The sequence below is a fragment of the Mauremys mutica genome, chromosome 18 (genome assembly GCF_020497125.1).
Source record: "Mauremys mutica isolate MM-2020 ecotype Southern chromosome 18, ASM2049712v1, whole genome shotgun sequence".
Classification (NCBI taxonomy): Eukaryota; Metazoa; Chordata; order Testudines; family Geoemydidae; genus Mauremys; species Mauremys mutica.
The window spans coordinates 16,109,949-16,131,008 of NC_059089.1; the positions used below are offsets into that span (position 1 = coordinate 16,109,949).

Consider the following 21,060-nt stretch of genomic DNA (forward strand, 5'->3'; position numbering starts at 1 on the left):
AAGTCAGCTCGAATCAGGTGCTCTGTAAGGGTGGAGCCGTGATTGGGCTAGGGAGGGGCATAGTGGAGTCTGGGTCATACGACTTCCTCTCTGGGAATGGGGACGGGGGCGGGAGAGGGAAGCTGTGAATTCTGGAAGTGAGCTTTGAAGAATGCAAGATCTGTGTGAGAGAGAGCAACCCTCGAGGGGGTTCCTCTCACAAGGGTGCGGTGCCGGACTTACTCATGCATACACCACTTGGCTTTGTTTCCAGGTGAACACATCAATGCCAGCTCCGGTGATTTTATCACAAGATACTTGGTGTTTTTCTTAAAGGCCCAGGTCTTGGAGTCATGTGATTAGATGAGAATCTCAGCTTTTGTTTGTTTGTTTGTTTGTTTGTTTGTTTAAAAAGTCAGTTTCCAGCCCTCCTGACTGCAGAGAAAAGCTTGAGAACCTGAATCCAAGTGCCGCCCAATGGCTCAGAAACCAAAGACAAAAAGACCCCAATATTTATAATTTTAAAAAGTCTCATGACTTTGAAGGAAATTGTCTTTTTTGGGGACCTGACTCATGATTTATGAACCCTTTGGACTGGCCATTCTAGGCTGGAGACAAGTGAGACAGGCTCTCCCTGCACATCGGAGAGGTTTGAACAGGGGTTGGATGGGTCTGCTGGCGCTCTCGCTGGTGGTGACTCGTTCTGGATGGATTTTGCTGGTTTGGGCTAATACCTGAACAGGCACTTCAACTTCTTGAGGTCCCTTTCCAGCCCTACATTGCTGGGATTCTCTGTGAGCTGGAAGCCCTGGAGGATGGGGAACAATTTACCAAGGCTCCTGTTGGATTCTCCATTACCGGCAATTTTAAAATCGAGACTGGCTGTTTTGCTAAAGGATCCGCACTAGCAATTATTTGGGGGACGTTCTCATGGGGGAAACGTACTGAATAATGCAGCCCTCAGTTGTCCCCACTATCATGTGCATCCAGGGCTAAGGGGGTGTCAACCCGAACTCCCTCTACGATGTTGCAATAGTAAATTTTAAAGGGCTCCTGTTACCCTGCTTCTCTGCCCTCCTTGATTCCTGGCCTCGTGAACTGCAGGCCCACAGAGATGGAATATTACTATCAAGTTCCTTCTTGCCTAATACCAAACCCTCTGGGATGAGTATGTAGAGAACCCAGCCGGGAAGGACTATGCACAAGCCCTCGCCCACAGGACCCCTCCTGTGCCGTTGTGACCCCACTGGGTTGAGTGCAGTGACACTGTGCCAGGGAGAGGCGCTCATCATTCATTAATCAAACTCCATGGCTAGGCTTTAGCCAAAGCTCTTCCTGCAAGGCCCCTTGCATGCCACTGGCTTGGAGCACTCCAGCCCCGGGAGACTTCAGAGACTCCGGGGGGAATGTCGAGTGCTCTTCCTTTAATCTGTCTCAGGAAGAAGAAGGCTAAACTCACACTTCCCCCCACTCCGGCTATTTCAGATGCCCCAGTTTTCCCCACTTCACCCCCTCACACCAGCCAGCGAGTCAGAGCCCCCCATCACCCTCTTGGTTTCCACCCCCAAACTCAGTTTGAGAGCAGCTAGTCCCTCAGGCAGACGCTGTCCAGTGGAATCTGGCTCCAGGGCTCCCAGCTGGGCCCAGAGCAGAGTCTCAGCCCTGGCTGCTAGCTATGCCAAATCATCACCAGAGCACTCTGCCTGAGTGCACCGCTCAGGAGACGAGACCTGACCGCCTGGCTGAGGGTGGCCCTGCATCCCACGGGGGGAGGAAATGGGGCTGGAGAAGAGGAAGCAGGAACGAGGGGGGTGGGAGCGTCCCCCATGGCCAAAGCAAGGCTCTCCCCCTGCGCTCCAAGGAGCGGGGTGTGCTGCTGCTTCAGTGTGGAGATCCAGTTGGCTCAAACCCGGGCCTCTTGCCTGCTGGGGCGGTGCCCTGAGCCCTGGGTCACGAGGCTGGAACAGGTTTTGTAGGATGCTCCTTCATCCCCTGAGCTCCTGCTGTCACCGAAGCAACGCTTATTAAATATGCAAAGGCAGCCGCCAGGCTCCGACACCGAGTGCTGCTGCTGTGACAGGCAGGACTGGATCAGCCGGGTTGGTGACCAGGTCTGACTGATGGCGTCTGTCCCCCTGCCCATCTCTGGCTCTCTCTGATTTCCCGCTGCTCAGAATCTCTCTCACGGTTCCTGTCTCGGGTGGGTTTTGTCTCCTGTGTTTTCTCTCTCGCTCTTTCTCTCCCTCCCTGGGTGGAAGAGGAGGCAGGAAGGGCTGGTTGTCACAGTGACGTGCCATAGGCACTGAGACACTCCCAGGTGGCCGGGGGGATGCTGTTCTCTGGATCAGACCGTGTAGCAGAAAGCAGCTAGAGGAAGGCTCTGACGTGTCAGTGTTCATCAGGTAATGGGACTGCTGGTTCAGAACTGAGGGCTGTAGGCTGAGAGCCTTCTGAGCTGCAGGGAAGGTCGGGGCGCCTCCTCTGAAGTCTTCGGACGTGTCTTCAAATGCACCAGCTTCCAGTAAGTAGGTGCCTGATGGCCAACCAGCCAGGGAGCCTCAGGAACCTGTACCTCTGTCCCCAGCCTTGTCAGGCTCTCTCTGGAACAGAACGAGGGACTGGTTACTATGCCGTGTTTGTAGGCCTGTGCCGTTCGTGTGAGGGTAGCCCTGCGTGTGCAGGGGGGCGCTGGTATGTCCCTCTGCTCCAAGATGCTGGCAGCTGAGCTAACAGTGGGAATCACCTTCTTCCATTTTCTAGGAAATGTATCTGAGAGGTGGGGAGAGATTGAAACCCAGTGAGCTAAGGGGAAGCATGAGCACGGGGAAGCATTAAAGACTGCTTAGCCTCAGGAGGAATGGGACTGGGGCCGTTTCTGAAGGCCAAACCAGCCCCTTCCCAAAGCCTATGGCTGACACCCTCCCCCGCCCCCAGGCCCTCCTGCACTGTCTAACATGGAGTTCTGTTTCCTTTCAGACTGAAGAGCTGCTTTGCCCAGATCTCCTCAGGATGGCAACAGGTGAGAGCTCCCTTTCCCTGGGCACGTCTCCTTCTCTCCACCCATCTGTCTCCACCTTACTGAGGCTACATCCAGCTGTCTAAGCCCATAGCAATGGGCCTGAGCCCCCAAGTGCAGATCCAGGGCACGGCGCAGGGAGGGGAGGGATGTTGGATCCAGAGTTCGGGCTCAGAGCCTTCTCTCCTAACCAGGCTCAGGTTCTGTTGTTGCGTTATCCCCTTTTAGAAACCTTGGGTCCCTCCTTGCTTCTCTTCCTCTTTTCCACTCATCTCCCTGCCAGCCCAGAACAGCAGAAATGCAAGGCTCATGCATGCTGTAAGGATCAGGAGCTGGAGAGAACTAAGCCCGAGCCAGGCACCTCCCTTGGACAATTGGTCCTGGCCGTCAGCATCCATGCGCAATCCTTGCACTTGAGCCCAGTGTGAGGGATTGCAGCTGTCAGGGTGTCGTCCCCCACCCTTTGGGTTTCACCTGGGTCTTTACCTGCTCTAGCATGGAGGCAGAGGGTTGCTTTCTGCTCTCACAGAATAACAGCCCTAGTGACTCACTGGGCATGGCCCTGGCAGCTGCAGTACAGTCCCCACACTGTCCTGCCATGAGACCTCAACTCTGGCCTGCAGGGACTCTTTCTAGGGCCGAGAGGGGAGTTCAGTCTTGATGGCCCACAGTCAGTCCCTGGCACAACTGCTGCGAAGGGAGCCGATTAGTGCTGGTTATGAAGGTGGTTTTTGTGACGCCAACACTTGTTCACTAGGAACTGGACTGAGAACCACTCAGCTCGTTTCTCCCAGGGCAAAGAAGAGCCATCAGATGATCAGGGAAGTGATTATTCCCCTCTATTCTGCACTGGTGAGGCCACATCTGGAGTTCTGCATCCAATTTTGGGGCCCCCCACTACAGAAAGGATGTGGACAAATGGGAGAGAATCCAGTGGAGGGCAACGAAAATGATTAGGGGGCTGAGGCACATGACTTATGAGGAGAGGCTGAAGGAACTGGGCTTATTTAGTCTGCAGAAGAGAAGAGTGGGGGGATTTGATAGCAGCCTTCAACTACCTGAAGGGGGATTCCAAAGAGGTTGGAGCTCGGCTGTTCTCAGTGGTGGCAGATGACAAAACAAGAAGCAATGGTCTCAAGTTGCAGTGGGGGAGTTCTAGGTTGGATATTAGGAAAAAACTATTTCACTAGGATGGTGGTGAAGCACTGGAATGGGTTACCTAGAGAGGAGGTGGAATCTCCATCCTTAGAGGTTTTTAAGGCCTGGCTTGACAAAGCCCTGGCTGGGATGATTTAGTTGGGGTTGGTCCTGCTTTGAGCAGGGGGTTCGACTAGATGACCTCCTGAGGTCTCTTCCAACTCTGATATTCTATGATTCTATGACGACTTTGTTACTATCAACCTGAGCCAGTGACATGCTATACAACCTAGGACCAATCCCCATCTGTACACCTCTGTCTTTGGCCACCCTTGCCATGGGCTCTGAATATATCCTTACAGCATCCCTAGCGGGTGGTGAAGTATTATCCCTGTTTGACAGGTGGGAGCTATGGCACAAAGGGAGTAAGAGGTAACAATTTTCAAATATACCCAAGTCCCATTTTCAAAAGCGTTGGCTTTCAGTGAGACTTGAGGCTGCTACATTCGGAAGCCACCTTGGGCTGGTCTACACTGGGAACTTACATCAGCATAACTATGTCTCTTGGGGATGTGAAAAATCCACACCCTTGAGAGATGCAGTTATACCGACCTCACTCCGATGTAGACATTGCTAGGAAGAATTCCCTCCGTCGACCTGGCTACTGTCTCTTGGAGAGGCAGATTAGCTACACCAGTGGGAGAACACCTTCCCATCTCTGTAGTGAGTGTCTATGCTGTAGGATTTGAAGTGTAGACAAAACCTTTGAAAATGTGGGACTTAAGGTCCTAAGTCACTTGAGCATTTTTGCAAATGTTATCCACGGTGTGAATCTGTGACAGAGCCAGGAATTGAACCCCCATCCCCTGGCTCCCTGTGCAGTGCCTTAACCATCAAGCATCCTTCCCTCTATTCCCAGTTTTACTCCACTTCATGGAGAACATCCCCAGTGTCTCAGACAAAAACAACGAGGAGTCTGGTGGCACCTTAAAGACTAACAGATTTATTAGGGTATAAGCTTTTGTGGATGAAAAACCCACTTATTCAGATGCATGGAGTGAAAATTACAGAAACAGGCATAAATATATATTGGCACATGAAGAGAAGGGAATTACCTTACAAGTGGAGAACCAATGTTGAAGGCCAATTTAGTCAGGGGGTGTGTGGTACACTCCCAATAATTCATGAGGAAGTGTCAATACCAAGAGAGGGAAAATTGCTTTTGTAGTGAGCCAACCACACCCATTCCCTCAGTGTCTCAGACAGTGCTTGCAACCATGGCTCTGCCTCTCCCTGCATGAGCTCCTTGGCACAGGCAGATCTGATCTGCCAACGTGATCAGAAAGCACCTAACTGCCAAAGGCCACCCTGTTCCCCGTCTGCTTGGAGGTGTAATTTTAGAAGGCTGTAACCAGAAGACCTCTTATTCTGGGAGCCGCAGACTCTGAGCCACAGCCAGCTCAGAGAACACCCTCCTTTATTTTTAGCACTTCTGCCTTGTCCCTGCCACACTCGAGACAGGCCCATTCACCTAGCTTTGAAAATGTTCCAGTGTACTTACTGTACTTGAGGAGAGGAGCTCTCTATCAGTGCCAGGCACTGGAATTAATGGTGACTTTGAATTAAATTGCCCACTCTCAGAATGGTTGTGACCCTGAGGGACCTTCTCGGTTGTGGAGCTGGGATTTTAGCCCAATGTGAATTGAGGGAGAGAGCAGCTGGGACACTGAGATTGCAACTTTTCTGAGAGGGTCAATGGTCTGTCGTTGTGTCTCTCTTGTCGCTCTGGCTTTTTGGAGGAGATTCTTTCCTGGGTGGGGATTTATAGCTGCGGCCAAATGCAAGTGAGCCAGCCCTCCTGGTGCTAATCCAGGGTAATATTTGCTGTTGCGCTTGGCATGGGGGCCAGCTTCTGCTCTCAGTCATGCTGGTGTAAAACTAGACTAACTTTGTGCATAGGCTGGGGGAGTCATCTAGGCCATAGGCCTGACCACTTTTGGGCCAGGCCAAACCTGAGTGACACTAGATCTCCCACCCACTAGGTTGCAACACCACGCATTCAAATATGGAGGGGGGTGGGTGTGGGCTTATGAGCCGGGGCGGGGGGTTAGGCTACTGATGCAGGGGGACACCTGAGAAGGGAAGAGAGGGCTAGGCAGGGGTGTGGCAGAAATATGTTCTCCCCACACTTTAAACGGTGCTCCGCAGCCCCTGACTGTATGTACACCAGTGGAGTTACTCTGTCTAGGAAAAGGGTAATGCGTGTCAGAAATAGTGGGCATGTCAGGTGGTGGGCATGCCATGGAGAGTGGGCATATCTGAGACGATGGCTTGTGCATGAGGTGGGCAGAAAGGCTGTGATGGGGCAACTGGAGCAGGTGGGCGATCTGGAATTGGTGTGGCTGGCTCAGCAGAGCTGGTGGAGGTATCGGCTTGGGCAGATGGGAAGCAGTGATGTCTGCAAGGGGTCAGAGTTTGTGAAGCACCTGCCAAGCCACGGACATGAGCCTCTGGGGAGGGAACGTGTCCCAGGAGAGAGGTGAATCACCCTTAGGTTTTGTAACGGTGTGGGCACTAAAGGGGGAGATGTCAATCGCCACAGGCTGAAGGAGCTTTTCCCCTCCCTAGAAGGAAATGCCCGCCTGTTTTGTCCCACGGCCCATGCCTTCCGCAATGGGCTGAGGCCCTGCCTCGCTATTTGGTTCCTTAGTCTGCTTGTCTCACTAGGGGCCCTCGGATTTTGAGCTTACTGACAGTGGGCCAAATCCATTCCTGGTGTAGCTCCAGTGAACCAGATGAGTTACACCAGGGATGAATTTGGTCCTGTCTCTGGAGGCATCTGAGGCAGTGGGGCAGAGGCCAACAGGAAGCCATCCCTCCGGTCAGAAGGAAGATGGATGCCACCCGGTGCCCTGCCTTGTGTGTCTGGGGAACCTGGGATTTCCTGCCACTCTCTCCCCTGTCCTTATATATACACAGCAAAAGCTATAGCTCAGTGCTACAGGATGGGTCCTGGGTGGCATTAGTGTGGGCGCCATGTTGTGGGGGCTCATGGCTGAAGGGTTCCGTGGTATAAGGCTGTTCCGTGAGAGGTTCTGCCGAGAGCTGGTGTCTGAGCCCATTTACACCAGCCCCCCCATGGAGTCACTCCAGATTGACGCCGGCCGAGCTGAGATCAGAATCTTTGCCCACTGGCTTCTGTGATGTGGCTGAGGCTTGGCTCCTGCCGTGTCCTAGCAACCGTCTCCCTGGCAATGTGTGTTAGCTCTGACCACAAGGCTCCAGCCTGGCCCAGCCGAAGGGAGGCCGCTGGCTCAGGCATCAAAATGTGCTGAGCGGAAACTGCTTGGCAAGAAGGGGGGGGGCCAGAGGAGAGCAGGAGCCAGCGAGTCGGAGAGATGGGGACAGAGTGCTCCTGCCTGGCTACCTCCGTGGAAAAGGCTGGCAAAGGTACCCCGGGGGGCAATGTCCCCATAGCGCCTGCCGTGAAGCCATCGCCAGCGGCCCACTGCTGACTATGTTCTGCTCCCATTTGTCCCCGGGGAACTGGGGCTGGTTGCCAAGTCCCCTCCTCCAGGCAGATCCCCTGGCGATTTGGTCGAGAGGGATTTGTCCCGGCTCGGTGGAGGTTTCCTTCCTGCGATCGCTCGCTCGCTCTCAGACTAACCCTCTTCTCTGCTTTTCCTTCTCCCGCAGAGAAACTGAAGAACAGCAAAATCATCTTCGTGGTGGGTAAGTCGACGACGGGCTCAGTGGAAAGCTGAGGAGTCGTGAGCGGCACTTTCAGTCCTGGCCCGGTTGCGTAAAGCCCCATCCGTTGGGCTCGTTGGGGCGGTGACGTGGGACCCTGTCCTTCAAATTTTAAACTGACGTTTTCAAAGAGACCTGGGATTTCAGGGGCCCAACCTGAGATCTTGTAAAGGGGCCTGATTTTCAGCCGGCAGGTGCTTGGAGCTTTCGGGTCATCGGGTGCCTTTAAGGTGTCCTAAGTTACGCTCTAAAAATCACTAGCCATGTCTGCAAATGTTTGCCCTGGCCTCCAAGGGGAGGTCGTGTCTATCACCCAAAACCAGACAGGACAGAATACGTGGGAGTGCACAATAGGGAGCACCCTGCTGTGGCACCGAGCCGGAATAGAGGGCCTGTGGGTGCTTGCCACCTTTGCTTTCGGTGTTCTTGGGGAGGGTGCCCTGAAGGCCTCTAGTTACCCCCAGATCAGGTACAGCACAGGGGAGAGCTTCCTCCACTGCTGCCATTGCTTCCTACCTCACCTGGAGGAGCCACCTCCATTCAGTCAATTGCTTCTCCCTGCTGAGACTGTCCGATGCGTTGGACCCACAGGGCCGCCCCCACTTTTCACCTAGGCTACCGAGCAAAGTCAGATGCTCATTCCCAGCTTGGGCTAGGTTTGAAGTGGCAGCTGAGCCATAGAGTTCGGGTGACATCCTGGGCAGCTGCTCTTCAAAGACACACTTGCACTTTGTGGGGGAAATGTGGATCTGTATCCTGTGGAAGCAGTTCTGCATGTATCTCTAGTTCTCTCCCCGCCAGCCACCTTTTTTCACGGTGCTAGTGACACAAAGACAGGAGCTTTCTGGCTTTGGGGTTCAGCTGCTGCCTGTTTTGCTTCACACTGATGAGATCATAATAATCTCCCCAGAGCGGGTTATGCTGCCTCGGGCAGAGGGCTCTGAGCCTAGCAGGAGCCCTGAACTCCTTAGCTAAGGTCCCAGTTGAGTGTTAGTAAGTAAGAACAAAGAGGAGGATAAAACAGGGCTGTTCCTAACCCGAACTCTTTCCCCCTCCTCCTCCTCCTGTGTTTTGAGTCTGTGCCTTGTCCTTGTGTGAACTGCAGGCGGGCCTGGCTCAGGAAAAGGGACCCAATGTGAGAGGATTGTCCAGAAGTATGGCTACACCCACCTGTCCACCGGTGATCTCCTGAGGGCAGAGGTCAACTCTGGCTCGGAGAGAGGCAAGAAGCTCTCTGCCATCATGGAGAAGGGAGAGCTGGTGCCCCTGGTGAGTCTGGGCCATTTTTGCAGTGAGAGGAAGTGGATCTTAAAGGTTACATCCTGGCACATTTCCAGCTTCCTATGCTGGCATGTGAGAGAACCCAATGCAGAGGCCATCTCAGGCTGCCTGCTCTCCTGGCTGCAGTGCATTGTGGGGAACTGAGGCAGGTGCATGGAGCGGCCGCTGTTGGGATGCCTCTTCCCCAGCTCTTTGCGGTGGCTCATGGACCTGGCTTCCCAGGAGTCTGGTTGCTTCTGGCAGCTCCAGGGAGAAAGTGCTCTGGCAGCTGGGGAGGAGAGCAGGTTAGGGTATAAAATGGGGGAGGACAAGCTCCATGTCTGTGAGTGATGATACTCAGAGCCACGGTGAGCGGCTTCTGCGTGCTGTGCCTCCTCTGGTGAGACAGGAGCTGCACATGGTCCCTGGATCCTATAAAAGGATCTGTCTGTTGGTGTGATCGAGGGCAAACACTGATGCTCCTGTGGCTTTGCACTAAGAGGTGAGGCTGCCCATGGGGAAGGGGAACCCAGTGGCTGCGGGAGGGGCCACCCACCCCAAGGGGAAGGAGAGCCCAGCAGCTGCAGGAGACTCTGCAAAGCTGCCAGGTAGCTGGAACTGAAACCGCTGTCCCTAACTCTGACCTGCGTTTCCCCTCCCCCCAGGACACGGTGCTTGATATGCTGCGAGACGCCATGGTGGCCAAGGTAGATGTCTCCAAGGGGTTCCTGATTGACGGCTACCCCCGAGAGGTGAAGCAAGGCGAGGAGTTTGAGAAGAAGGTGAGGAAGGGGGTGGTAGTCTTGTCACAAACTCAGCATTGTGGGGTTCCTCAGTGGCTGGATAAGGCGACCCTAGAAATGGGGCAGTGGTGGGGTCGATTCATTGGTGCAGACCATCTCCTCGGGGGGAGTTGAACCAAACCCCCGTGTGGTGCCAGGAGAAGCTCTGCTGCTGGATGCACCATCTTTAGGTTGAGATGTCAAACCAAGGTCTGGATCACTGCTATTTTTTGTAGAACAGATTTTGACCTCGGTGTCCTGGCCCAACTTGAGTAATTATGTTCTGCCTCCCCCAGTTACCCAGTCATGTTCAGTTGGGTGTCAGATTAGTCTTTACTTCCCATCCTGAAGTGCTGAGGTAGTGTTGCTGCGTGCTGTTAAATAGCTGTCAGGCTCCATCCTAGAGATGGCTGCAATGAGCCCCTTAAACAGCCTGAAAGTGTTTGCAGTGAAAGGTTGTCTACGATGGTATTGTTAGTGGGGTTAGAGCAGGAAGGTTGTTCCGTGTGCTGCCTGGGAGCAGGTTTTACTGTCTGCTCCAGGGAAACTGTAACCCTGCTAGTGCAGGCCTGGAGAGGCCGGGGATAAAACTTGTGAGAGAGGAAGGTACCTGCGTTGGAGTGATCGCTGGCTGTAATACATGGGACTGGCACAAGGTGGCGCAATGGTTGCTCCATAGAAACAGCTGGAAAAAACAATTGAAGAGGAAGAATCTTTTTTAGCAGGCTGTGGCCAGGCTGTGTCCTGGGGTGAACCTACAAGTCAGGGTGGAAAATGGCCTGGGCTAATGAACATGTGTAAAGTAACAAGCAAACGGAGGCTGAATGTGCCCCTGGCACACATGCAGTAGTGTGCTCCAGAGCAAAGGCAGAGCCACCCATTACTGAGGGTCACCCGGCGCCTGGAGAATCAGTTACCCCCAACCCAATTGCCATGGGATGGCTGGTGTGAGGGCATGTATGTTGGTACACACTGGGGTAACAGCCCTGACCCTCGTCTGCATGAGGTCAGAGTGGTGGGGTGATAGGGTTGCCAACTTTTTACTCGCACAAAACTGAACACCCTTGTCCCACCCCTTTCCTGGGGCCCCGCCACCACTCTCTCCATTCCCCGTCCCTCTGTCGCTTGCTCTCCCCACCCTCACTCACTCATTTTCACCGGGCTGGCTCAGAGGGCTGAGGTGTAGGAGGGGGTGAGGGCTCCGGCCGGGGGTGCGGGCTCTGGGGTGGGGCCAGAAATGAGGAGTTCAGAGTGTGGGAGGGGGATCAGGACTGGGGCAGGTGTTTGAGGTGCAGTGGGGGGAATGAGGGCTCTGGCTGGGGGTGCGGGCTCTGGGGTAGGGATGGGGATAAGGGGCTTGGGGTGCAGGAGGGTCCTCTGGGCTGGGACCAAGGGGTTTGGAGGGTGGGAGGGGGATCAGGGCTGGGGCAGGGGGTTGGGGCATGGGGGGGCTCAGGGGTGCAGGCTCTGGGCAGCGCTTACCTCAAGCAGCTCCCGGAAGCAGCAGCATGTCCCCCCTCGAGGCTCTTATGCAGAGGCGCAGCCAGGCGGCTCTGCGTGCTGCCCTGTCCACAGGCATCACCCCTGCAGCTCCTATTGGCCATGGTTCCCGGCCAATGGGAGCTGCGGGGGCGGTGCTTGGGGCGGGGGCAGCATGCAGAGCCCCCGGCTGCCCCTATGCAAAGGAGCCGGAGGGGAGAAATGCCCGCTGCTTTTCGGGAGCCACATGGTGTGGAGGCTAACAGGGAGCCTGTGCTGACTGGAGCCGCCACGATCCCTTTCGACTGGGTGTTCTGGTTGAAAACCGGACACCTAGTCACCCTAAAGGGTGACTGCTCCAGACCCAGCTCTCCCTTCCCTTTCCCCCGGTCAAGGTGATTCAGTGATGGCTCGGGGCATGGTCTCCTCCACCCCTCAGGTCATCATGCTGCAGGGCTAGTGGAGGAAACTATGAACGTGGTAAAGCCAAAGCCTGGCTGGATAGATAAGGACGTTTCCCTGGTTCTCCTCCCCAACAGATCGCGCCCCCAACGCTGCTGCTCTACGTGGATGCCGGGAAGGACACCATGGTCAAGCGTTTGTTGAAACGGGGTGAGACCAGCGGGCGGGTGGATGACAATGAGGAGACGATCAAGAAGCGCCTGGACACTTACTACAAGGCTACAGAGCCGGTCATCACGTTCTACGAGAAAAGAGGGATCGTCCGGAAGGTACGTCGGCCACAAGCCGCTTGGCTCATGGCTGGAACTGGGAATGGGTGGGGGTGGAACTGGCCCTTTCCCACCTGCTGAGACTCTGCAGAGCCCATTGTGGGTTTGGGCAGGTCTGAGCCACTTGCCGTCCTTGTGTCTCAGACGGTCTGGGGCTTCCCAGGGGTTAAAGGGGCAGAATGCACCCTCAGATGCCTCCGAGCTGAGGAAATCCCAGAGCTGAGGAAATCCCAGAGCACGCCATATTCAAGGTCAGCTGTCAGCACGCCCTGCTCCTGTGGCTAAACAAGCGGGGGAGGAGGGCTAATGAGGGATGGGGCTCTGGGGAGGGAAGAGAAGCATCAGAGAGGGCTTTCCATTTCCCAGCAGGCCTTGGGCCTGGCACCCCCGGAGCAGACAGGCCTCGGGCCCAGTGCCCCCGGAGCCAGACAGGCCTCAGGCGCTGTGGAATGGATTCTGAGGCATTGCGCCTGCCAGGAGTAGATCCTCTGGCCAGCATGGAGACCTGGGAGCTGGGCTGTCCCAGGCCTGTGCGGTGCTGCACGATGCAGGGCGTAGTCTAGGGGCTTCTCTAAGGCCCTGTCCTGACTGGCTCTCCTGCTTCGCCCCCACAGCTGAACGCCGAAGGCTCCGTGGACGACGTGTTCGTACAGGTCTGCACTCATCTGGATGCCCTGAAGTAAAGCCCGAGAGGGACCCCCCACCTCTAACCCCTTCCCACCTAGAGAGAACATCACCCTCTTCCCACCCCCAGAGCCCAAGTATTCTCCCCCCCTCCCCGCCCCGATTCGAGCTCCATGGCAGAGACAGCGGAAGTGGCTTTATCCTGTTTTCGTGGACACAGCCCCGTGGAGGAAATTTCAAGGACATTGTGTTTGACTCCTTCCCTTCTCGCCACAGTAAAATTCACTTTAATGAGCCCAGGCTTTATCTTTTTCTTCTGCAACAGGAAGTGACTTTTTCTTTCCAGATATTTTGTCGTCCCCCCGCGCCCTGAGGTTGATTAAAGGCAGGAAGTGGCCTGTTTATCCCACTCCATCGCATCAGCAGGAGGAGAGGGGAATCTGCTCCTGCCCGGAGTGGGAGGATTCTCTGACAGCGCAGGCAACTTGCTCCCTCTTTTGAGCAGAGGATGTAGTTGAGAGTCTTAAAATCTGCCTGGGACAGAGCGAATTTGAATCAAATGCAGAGAAAACCCCATTTGAGCCAGGACTGGGCAAATTGTGTGTGATTGTAGAGCCAGACACCAACGAGTGTCACCACTGCTGAGCCCCACCCTCCCGCCCCCAATCTCCTTGCATGATGTGAGTACAGGGAGAGAGCAGTGACCAAGCAGGGGATGCCCTGGGGCAGGTCAGACTCCCCCAGGAGGTGTATAAAATCCATTTCCTCCCCCTCCACTGTGATGCTGCCTGCACAGAGCCAGCATCTGCCAGCAGAGTAGCCCAGCATTAGCAGCAGAGAGCCCAGGGTTTGGGGGGTGGTATCTTCTCCTGCTTTAGAATAGTCTCTCCAGGAGCTTGGAGTCCAGCTGCCCTGGACCTTTGTGAAGCTCTGTCTCCAGGGAAGGCATTGGAGGCTGAAGTGCATCTCTGCTGAAACCCCTCTCCGCCTGCTTTTTCCCAACCCTCCCAAGACTGGCTAGTGCTTTGGCTGGGTTACCAGGGGCCCTGACTGAGCCTAGGGGCTACCCCAAAAGGCTGCAATGTGAACACTGCCTCATTCGATCGCTGGCTTACTGTGCTTTTTAGGGCTCCTGCGCCCCACACGCACTCACACGTTTCACACTTCTCACACACACACATTCTCACACTGTCTCCCACACACACATTGACGGCAGCTCTTCTCGTCCTTGGTTTTTGTTTTTTTACAATGGTTACAAACAAAAGTATTTATGAATGAAAAGCAGCAAACCCCTCCAGAGTCTTAAAGGCAGCAAGTTGCCCCTGCTGCCCGAATGTACATTGACATATCGTTATTAAAGAGCGTGGCAGAAAAGTGCGTCTCGGTGTGAGCTGTGATTTTATTTGACTTTCACTGCACTCCATTCAATACCAACTATGTCTAGGGAGTTGGGGGGAGGAGTGCATTGCTGTCCTAATTCACACCCCCGGCTGCAATCCTGTCTGCTCTCGCCAGGGCAGGGCCTGTCCCCACTAGGATGGGAGACCGCTGAGGAAAGCTCAGGATGTGGGACTGTACCATTGTTGTTCTCCTCCACGAGGCAAGGCCCTCAGCATAATGTTAGGTGGTCCTGGAGGGTGAGTGGTGCCATCTTCAAGTTGCCATGGAAACTTGCAGTCCTGTCCCCTTGTGGCATGTGGCACTTTTCACCAGTGGGGTGTGGGCCTCTGGTTTCCTGGCCAAACTATCTGACTCCCACGTACATGGAGACCCCTTGTGGTTGCTTGGGCAGCAAGAAGGAGCCATAAAGTGGGTGTAACTGCAGCCTACACCCCTTTACACTGCTGGTGTCCTACCTGCAAGCTCATCCTTCCTCTAAGGGTCAGGGCATCTTCTCTGACATGGGCAAGCTAAGGTGGCCAGGAGAACAATGTGCTGTTAATATCGGTGTATTTAGGAGGGGGAGATTTTATGAAGGGCTATGAGATGCTGAGCAAAAGTAAGTTGTGGTGGCCTCTGTGTTTTCAGCCAGGGACACTTGAAAGGCCAAAAGACAGAAAGCAGCTTTGACTCCCAGTTGACAAGCCAATGCACCAAACAGATCCATTGCCTGGGGACCCTGCTAGGCCAAATTTGTCCTGTGTCATGCCCCATTGGCACTGCTGTAGCCATGGCTCATGGGTGGCTACTACAGGGTCAGTGGGCTTGAATAGGTGCATACTGGGCCAGTGCACAAAATGCTCAGAGAAGTAACGGTCATGAACTTCTACACTCTCCTAAGGACAAGAACCAGTGGGACGCCTTTGTGAGCCTGATCCAATGGCCAGTGAAGTCAGCAGGGCTTTTTCCTTTGACTTCAAAGGGCTTTGGATCAGGCTTTTTCTAGAAAGGGGACGATCACGATGCAGTCAATCAGCCAGCGAGGGCCCGCGCAGATCCAAGGCCAGGAAAAAAGAGGCTGTCTGGAAGGAACAGAAGTTGCTGAGACGGTGATGAGGAAGGAAATGAGCAGTAAAACATGCTCAGATGTTAGACGTGTTATACAAGAGCTTGGAGTCTGGGTCACAAACAGGAACAACCGGTGGGTCCGTGACAAGCAAATAAACCCAGTCTGGCTGCTGTTGAGAAGCATCAGTCGGACCCAGCATGTGTCTGGAATGTCAGTCGGGAAGGATGTAGCCTGTCCAGTCGGGGGTACATTCCATCAAAGGCACCACCTCCTGCAGCAGCGGGGAGTCAGGTGGCCAATGAAGCTAAGGATTGTGATGACGGTGGGAATCTGTCAGTGTATAACGTATGAAGTTGAGTTTATGAACTGTCTGTTAGGGTTGTCAACGACTGTATTGTCTCCTCACGCTAAGGGGCAGAGGGTGGCGCTGGCTATGAATGACTATCAGCACCTGGCTCGATCTTGCCCGGGCAGAGCAGAGGAGTCACTGTCTCCTAGACAAACTAGTTTTCTCAACTTCTCTGCCAAGGGCTAGGGGCTGAAGGAATGGAACTGCCCCGAGAGAGGGAACAGAGATGTGTCCGTACAGCCCTTTAGAAACACAGGGCCTGGCTAGGTCACAGAGACACAGGAAACTTGGGGCAGGAGAGAGGAACAACGGGATCAGGCTTTTAGAGGGAGAGGGGACATTTGATTGCGGGCGCTGCCAAGGCTGAAGGAAGCTGTCAGAGAGAGAGGCCAAGGCTTGGAGCAGAAGCCATGAGCTGGAGAAGTGTGGCCCAGCAGAGGGGACCTGGAAGCCAAAGGCCAAAGAATACTCGAGCAGTGAGGAAACTGAAGCAGGGCTTTGTGTGCAGGTGCTTTGTATTTTGCTTGGATTTGTCTCTCTCCCCTGCTGGCTAATTGGTTCGGTGATTGTTCCAAAGAAATCCCTTTTGCAAAGCTAGTGTGTTATGTGCTTCACCTGCCCGTGTCCCTGGAGCAGTAAACTGTTTGCTAGGGAGCCCCCGGGCAGCAGCTCTGGGGAGGTGTGTGCTGACGCAGTGGAGGAGTTTGGGAAAGGCGGCTCTAGTCTCAGGGCCTAGGCCATTGCACTGTGGGATCTCCGCTCTCAGAAGGGGCTGCAAGAAGAGAAGCCGCACTCCAAGCGTTTGCCTAGAGCTGCAGAGCCGGGGCTGAACGCTGCTTGGATTCACACTGTAGGCACACACGGGTCCCGTGCTGGGACCCAACCCCATTAGCAAGAATTTGTAATGAATCGGTAAACTCAGGGGTTGTACCGTACGACTGGAGAATTGCTAACATAGTACCTATTTTTAAGAAAGGAATAAAAAGTGATCCGAGTAACTATAGGCCTGTTAGTTTGACATCTGTAGTATGTAAGGTCTTGGAAAAAATTTTGAAGAAGAGGGTAGTTAAGGTCATTGAGGTCAATGGTAATTGGGACAAAATACAACATGGTTTCACAAAAGGTAGATCGTGCCAAACCAACCTGATCTCCTTCTTTGAGAAAGTAACAGATTTTTTTAGACAAAGGAAATGCAGTGGATCTAATTTACCTCGATTTCAGTAAGGCATTTGACACGGTTCCACATGGGGAATTATTAGTTAAATTGGAAAAGATGGGGATAAATATGAAAATTGAAAGGTGGATAAGGAACTGGTTAAAGGGGAGACTACAACGGGTCATACTGAAAGGTGAACTATCAGGCTGGAAGGAGGTTACTAGTGGAGTTCCTCAGGGATCAGTTTTGGGACCAATTTTATTTAACCTTTTTATTACTGACCTTGGCACAAAAAGCGGGAATGTGCTAATAAAGTTTGCAGATGACACAAAGCTGGGAGGTATTGCTAACACAGAGAAGGACCGGGATATCATACAGGAAGATCTGGATGTCCTTGTAAACTGGAGTAATAGTAATAGAATGAAATTTAATAGTGAAAAGTGCAAGGTCATGCATTTAGGGATTAATAACAAGAATTTTAGTTATAAATTGGGGACGCATCAGTTGGAAGTAACAGAGGAGGAGAAGGACCTCGGAGTATTGGTTGATTACAGGATGACTATGAGCTGCCAATGCGATATGGCCGTAAAAAAAGCTAATGCGGTTTTAGGATGCATCAGGCGAGGTATTTCCAGCAAAGATAAGGAGGTGTTAGTACTGTTATACAAGGCACTGGTGAGACCTCATCTGGAATACTGTGTGCAGTTCTGGTCTCCCATGTTTAAGAAGGATGAATTCAAACTGGAACAGGTTCAGAGACGGGCTACTAGGATGATCCGAGGAATGGAAAACCTGTCTTATGAAAGGAGACTGAAAGAGCTTGGCTTGTTTAGCCTAACCAAAAGAAGGTTGAGGGGGGATATGATTGCTCTTTATAAATATATCAGAGGGATTAATATTAGGGAGGGAGAGGAATTATTTAAGCTTAGTAACAATGTGGACACAAGAACAAATGGATATAAACTGGACACTAGGAAGTTTAGACTTGAAATTAGACGAAGGTTTCTAACCATTAGAGGAGTGAAGTTCTGGAACAGCCTTCCAAGGGGAGTAGTGGGGGCAAAAGACATATCTGGCTTTAAGACTAAGCTTGATACATTTATGGAGGGGATGGCATGATGGGATAGCCTAATTTTGGCAATTAATTTGGCAATTGATCTTTGATTATCAGCAGGTAAGTATGCCCAGTGGTCTGTGATGGGATGTTAGATGGGTTGGGATCTGAGTTACTACAGAGAATTCTTTCCTGGGTGCTGGCTGGTGAGTCTTGCCCACATGCTCAGGGTTTAACTGAGCACCATATTTGGGGTCGGGAAGGAATTTTCCTCCAGAGCAGATTGGCAGAGGCCCTGGAGGTTTTTCGCCTTCCTCTGCAGCATGGGGCACGGGTCACTTTCTGGAGGATTCTCTGCAGTTTGAGGTCTTCAAACCGCAATTTGGAGACTTCGATAACTCAGACATAGGTTAGGGGTTTGTTATAGAAGTGGATGGGTGGGATTCTGTGGCCTGCATTGTGCAGGAGGTCAGACTAGATGATCATAATGGTCCCTTCTGACCTTAAAGTCTATGAGTCTATGAATGACCAGGGCTGTGGCCCGGACCACGTGCAGATGGGCACACAGCTAGCCACATGGGGATGAGCCCATGACCAGTGGCTAGTGTCTGGGGGAGTGTAGAGGGGACGGACGAAGCCAGTGACAGGTGGGCTACCTGAGGCTTGCTGCAGATTTGTGTGCAGGTCTCCTTGGCTTTCCGAAGGACGTTGCATGACAGTCTGGTACCAGTGGGGCAGGAGCTCTGGGGAACCAGCCATCTATATCCATAGATCTAACTGGACAAGGACCTGCTCCTCCCCTCCTTCCCATTGCATAGTAGAGTTAGCAGGTGTTCGTGTGGAGAGAGCCAGGCCCAAGAGGTTTATGCTACTTTTCCCACCCCTGAGCTCCACCCTCTTCTTCCCATGGCAGCATGGCCTAGTGATCTGAGCATGGAACAGGGAGCCAGGAAATTCTGAATTCTAGTCCTGGCTCAGGTACTGGTGCCCTTTGTGGCCTTGGATCACGTCACTGCCCTGTGCCTCAGTTTCCCCAATGTGTAAAATGGGGATAATGCTGGCTGGAGGACTAATCAATGCATGTTTGTGAAGAGCTGACTGCTCCTGTAGCTGGGGCGGGTGATACCTTGCAGGAGCTGGCACTGAAAGAGTTAACCCCCTGCCCCAGGGGAAGGAGGCTGGGTTCTCTCCCTGGCGGTTGGACTGAGCTAGGAGCCAGAAGCAGCCTGGGAGAGGAGACGCCCTTTGGTTTCTTTCAATGAACTCTCCATCCGTCCCTGGCCGGGGTTGTTTGTCCTTCCCCTAACCTGGCAGCAGAGCGGAGCGAGGAGGAAGGAGAAGACTCTGCAAAGCCCAAACAATATCACAGTCGGGAACTGCAGTGCCTAGAGAGTTGCTGGAAAACAAAAGCAAAATGTATCCAGGAAATTGTTGATACGGGGCCTCTGCATATTGAGAGGTCACGAGAGCTGGAGCATTGGGCTGGAGAGGGGAAAGGACCAGGGCTCTGTAGACTGAACGCAAACACTTAAGGCTTCATTATTGCCAAGGCTGGCGCGTGAACCCAGCTCTCATTGGCTTTACCTGCCGCCCCCCGGGAGGGAGGCCTCAGTATTCCCTAGTCAGAGAAGCACTGACCCTACCCTAACCCTAACCCAGGGGTCGGCAGCCTTTCAGCAGGGGTGGGCCGAGTCTTCATTTATTCACTCTCATTTAAGGTTTCGCATGCCAGTAATAAGAATCCATGCGATTCATGCTGTGCTGTGCCCCCTCTTGGCCCTGTCTGCACCCCTCACTGCCCCAGGCTGGGGCCAGAGGGCCACAGCTGGGGGTGGCTGCAGAGACCCGGGCTCAGGCCAGGAGCAGAGCCCTGGGCCGGCGGCCAGGACCCCGGGCCGGCAGCAGAGCCCCCCCGGACCAGTGGCCGGGACCTGGGCACCAGGCTGAGGGTGTCGGCGGACGGAACCCTGGCTGGCAGTGGGTGGCAGCCAGTATCCCAGGCCAGCAGCGGAGCCCCTGGGACCAGTGGCCGGGACCCAGGGCTAGCAGCAGGCTGAGTGGGGCCAGCAGACAGTAGCCCAGGCCAGCAGCAGAGCCCCCAGGACCGGTGGCCAGGACCCGGGCAGTGTGAGTGCCACTAAAAATCAGCTCATGTGCCACCTTAGTAGGGTTCAGGGTTCCCAAGCATTCCCTGTGCACAGGGGAGCTGCCTGAGACGCAGCACACGCTCTTCTCTTCGGGCCAGACTTTTAAAGGCACCTTTATTCAGACACCTAAACATACAGCTAGGGACCTCGTGGGATTTTCAAAGTGCCTAGGTGCCTAACTCCCATTAAATCACCCTGGTGCCTAACTCCCATTGATTTCCTTCCCCCTTGACTCAAGCCTTCCACTTTCCTCCAGCGCCAGTTCCCTGGGCCCTCCCTGACTCTGCTCTCCCTCCTCCATTGCCCATGTTGGTAAATCTACCTATTGCCCTTTTTGCAGCATCGCCTTGCAAACCCCAGCTGGGTCAGATGTTCGGTAACGCCCAGGCCGCCGGCTCCTGCGCTTCCTGCAAATAAGCCCCGGAGCAGCAAAGCTGGGGTAAGTGCTTCTGCCGAATTGCTGTTTCTAGTCGCTCAGTGAGGGTCCCTCGTTAAGGGAGGGGGAAGCCTGGCAAGGGGAAGGATGATCCAGTGTGCGATGGCTGCTGGACCTGTAGGGTGCTCACACATCTCCTGGCTAGTGTTTATGTTCCATCACTTCCTCCCAACAGCATAGCTCAGCACTTACCTCAGGAGCCTGGTTATCCTGTGCCTTGGGGCGAGTGGCCACGGGTCACAAACGTATTCATCCTGCACCATGTGCTGGGAGGACTAATACTCTGCACTCCCATAGCACTCCCAGCTCTCAGACCCCATGGGAGACAGGTATTGTCCCCATTGTACAGCTGGAGAAACCGAGGCCCAGAGAAGTGCAAACAGGTGCCCAAGGCCTCCTGGTCCATGGCAGAGTTGGAGTCATGCTCAGGTCAGAGCTGGAAAACAAGTGGCTCTGCCAAGGCCTAATCAGGAGTTTTACTCAGGCAACCCCCTGAGAATGGTTTGTGGGAACTGACTGGAGAGTGCCCAGCTGCCAGAAGGCAGGTATGTGGTCTCCTCCTGTACTCCTGTGCCTTTGTCAGTCTCCGCCAGCTCCCTGCTACTGTACCTGGCTTGAAACTTGGGTCTTACCAAAGGCTTTGTAGCGGTGCCTGTTGCCGGAGCTGTCCAGGAGGTGGCGGTGTGCTCTCACAGGAGACAGCCCTCTGGT

The 21,060-nt window shown here is 53.9% G+C and overlaps 1 protein-coding gene across 9 annotated transcripts in view; it reads left to right on the forward strand.

Annotated features, from left to right (window-relative positions):
* The window catches only part of AK1 (adenylate kinase 1), a 39,679-nt gene extending 25,544 nt beyond the window's left edge, over positions 1 to 14,135 (forward strand). For 3 of the 9 annotated variants that reach the window (XM_044993025.1, XM_044993032.1, XM_044993029.1), the window contains 6 exons: positions 2,956 to 2,998; positions 7,829 to 7,864; positions 8,988 to 9,151; positions 9,808 to 9,924; positions 11,943 to 12,134; positions 12,749 to 14,135. In XM_044993025.1, coding sequence (XP_044848960.1) covers positions 2,956 to 2,998; positions 7,829 to 7,864; positions 8,988 to 9,151; positions 9,808 to 9,924; positions 11,943 to 12,134; positions 12,749 to 12,817 — 621 coding nt within the window. In that variant the 3' untranslated portion in view covers positions 12,818 to 14,135. Of the gene's footprint in view, positions 1 to 131; positions 254 to 1,994; positions 2,091 to 2,329; positions 2,382 to 2,470; positions 2,501 to 2,955; positions 2,999 to 7,368; positions 7,583 to 7,828; positions 7,865 to 8,987; positions 9,152 to 9,807; positions 9,925 to 11,942; positions 12,135 to 12,748 lie in introns of those variants that run through there. The other 6 variants (XM_044993026.1, XM_044993027.1, XM_044993028.1 and 3 more) reach the window with 6 other exon arrangements.
* The last annotated feature ends 6,925 nt before the right edge of the window (positions 14,136 to 21,060 follow it).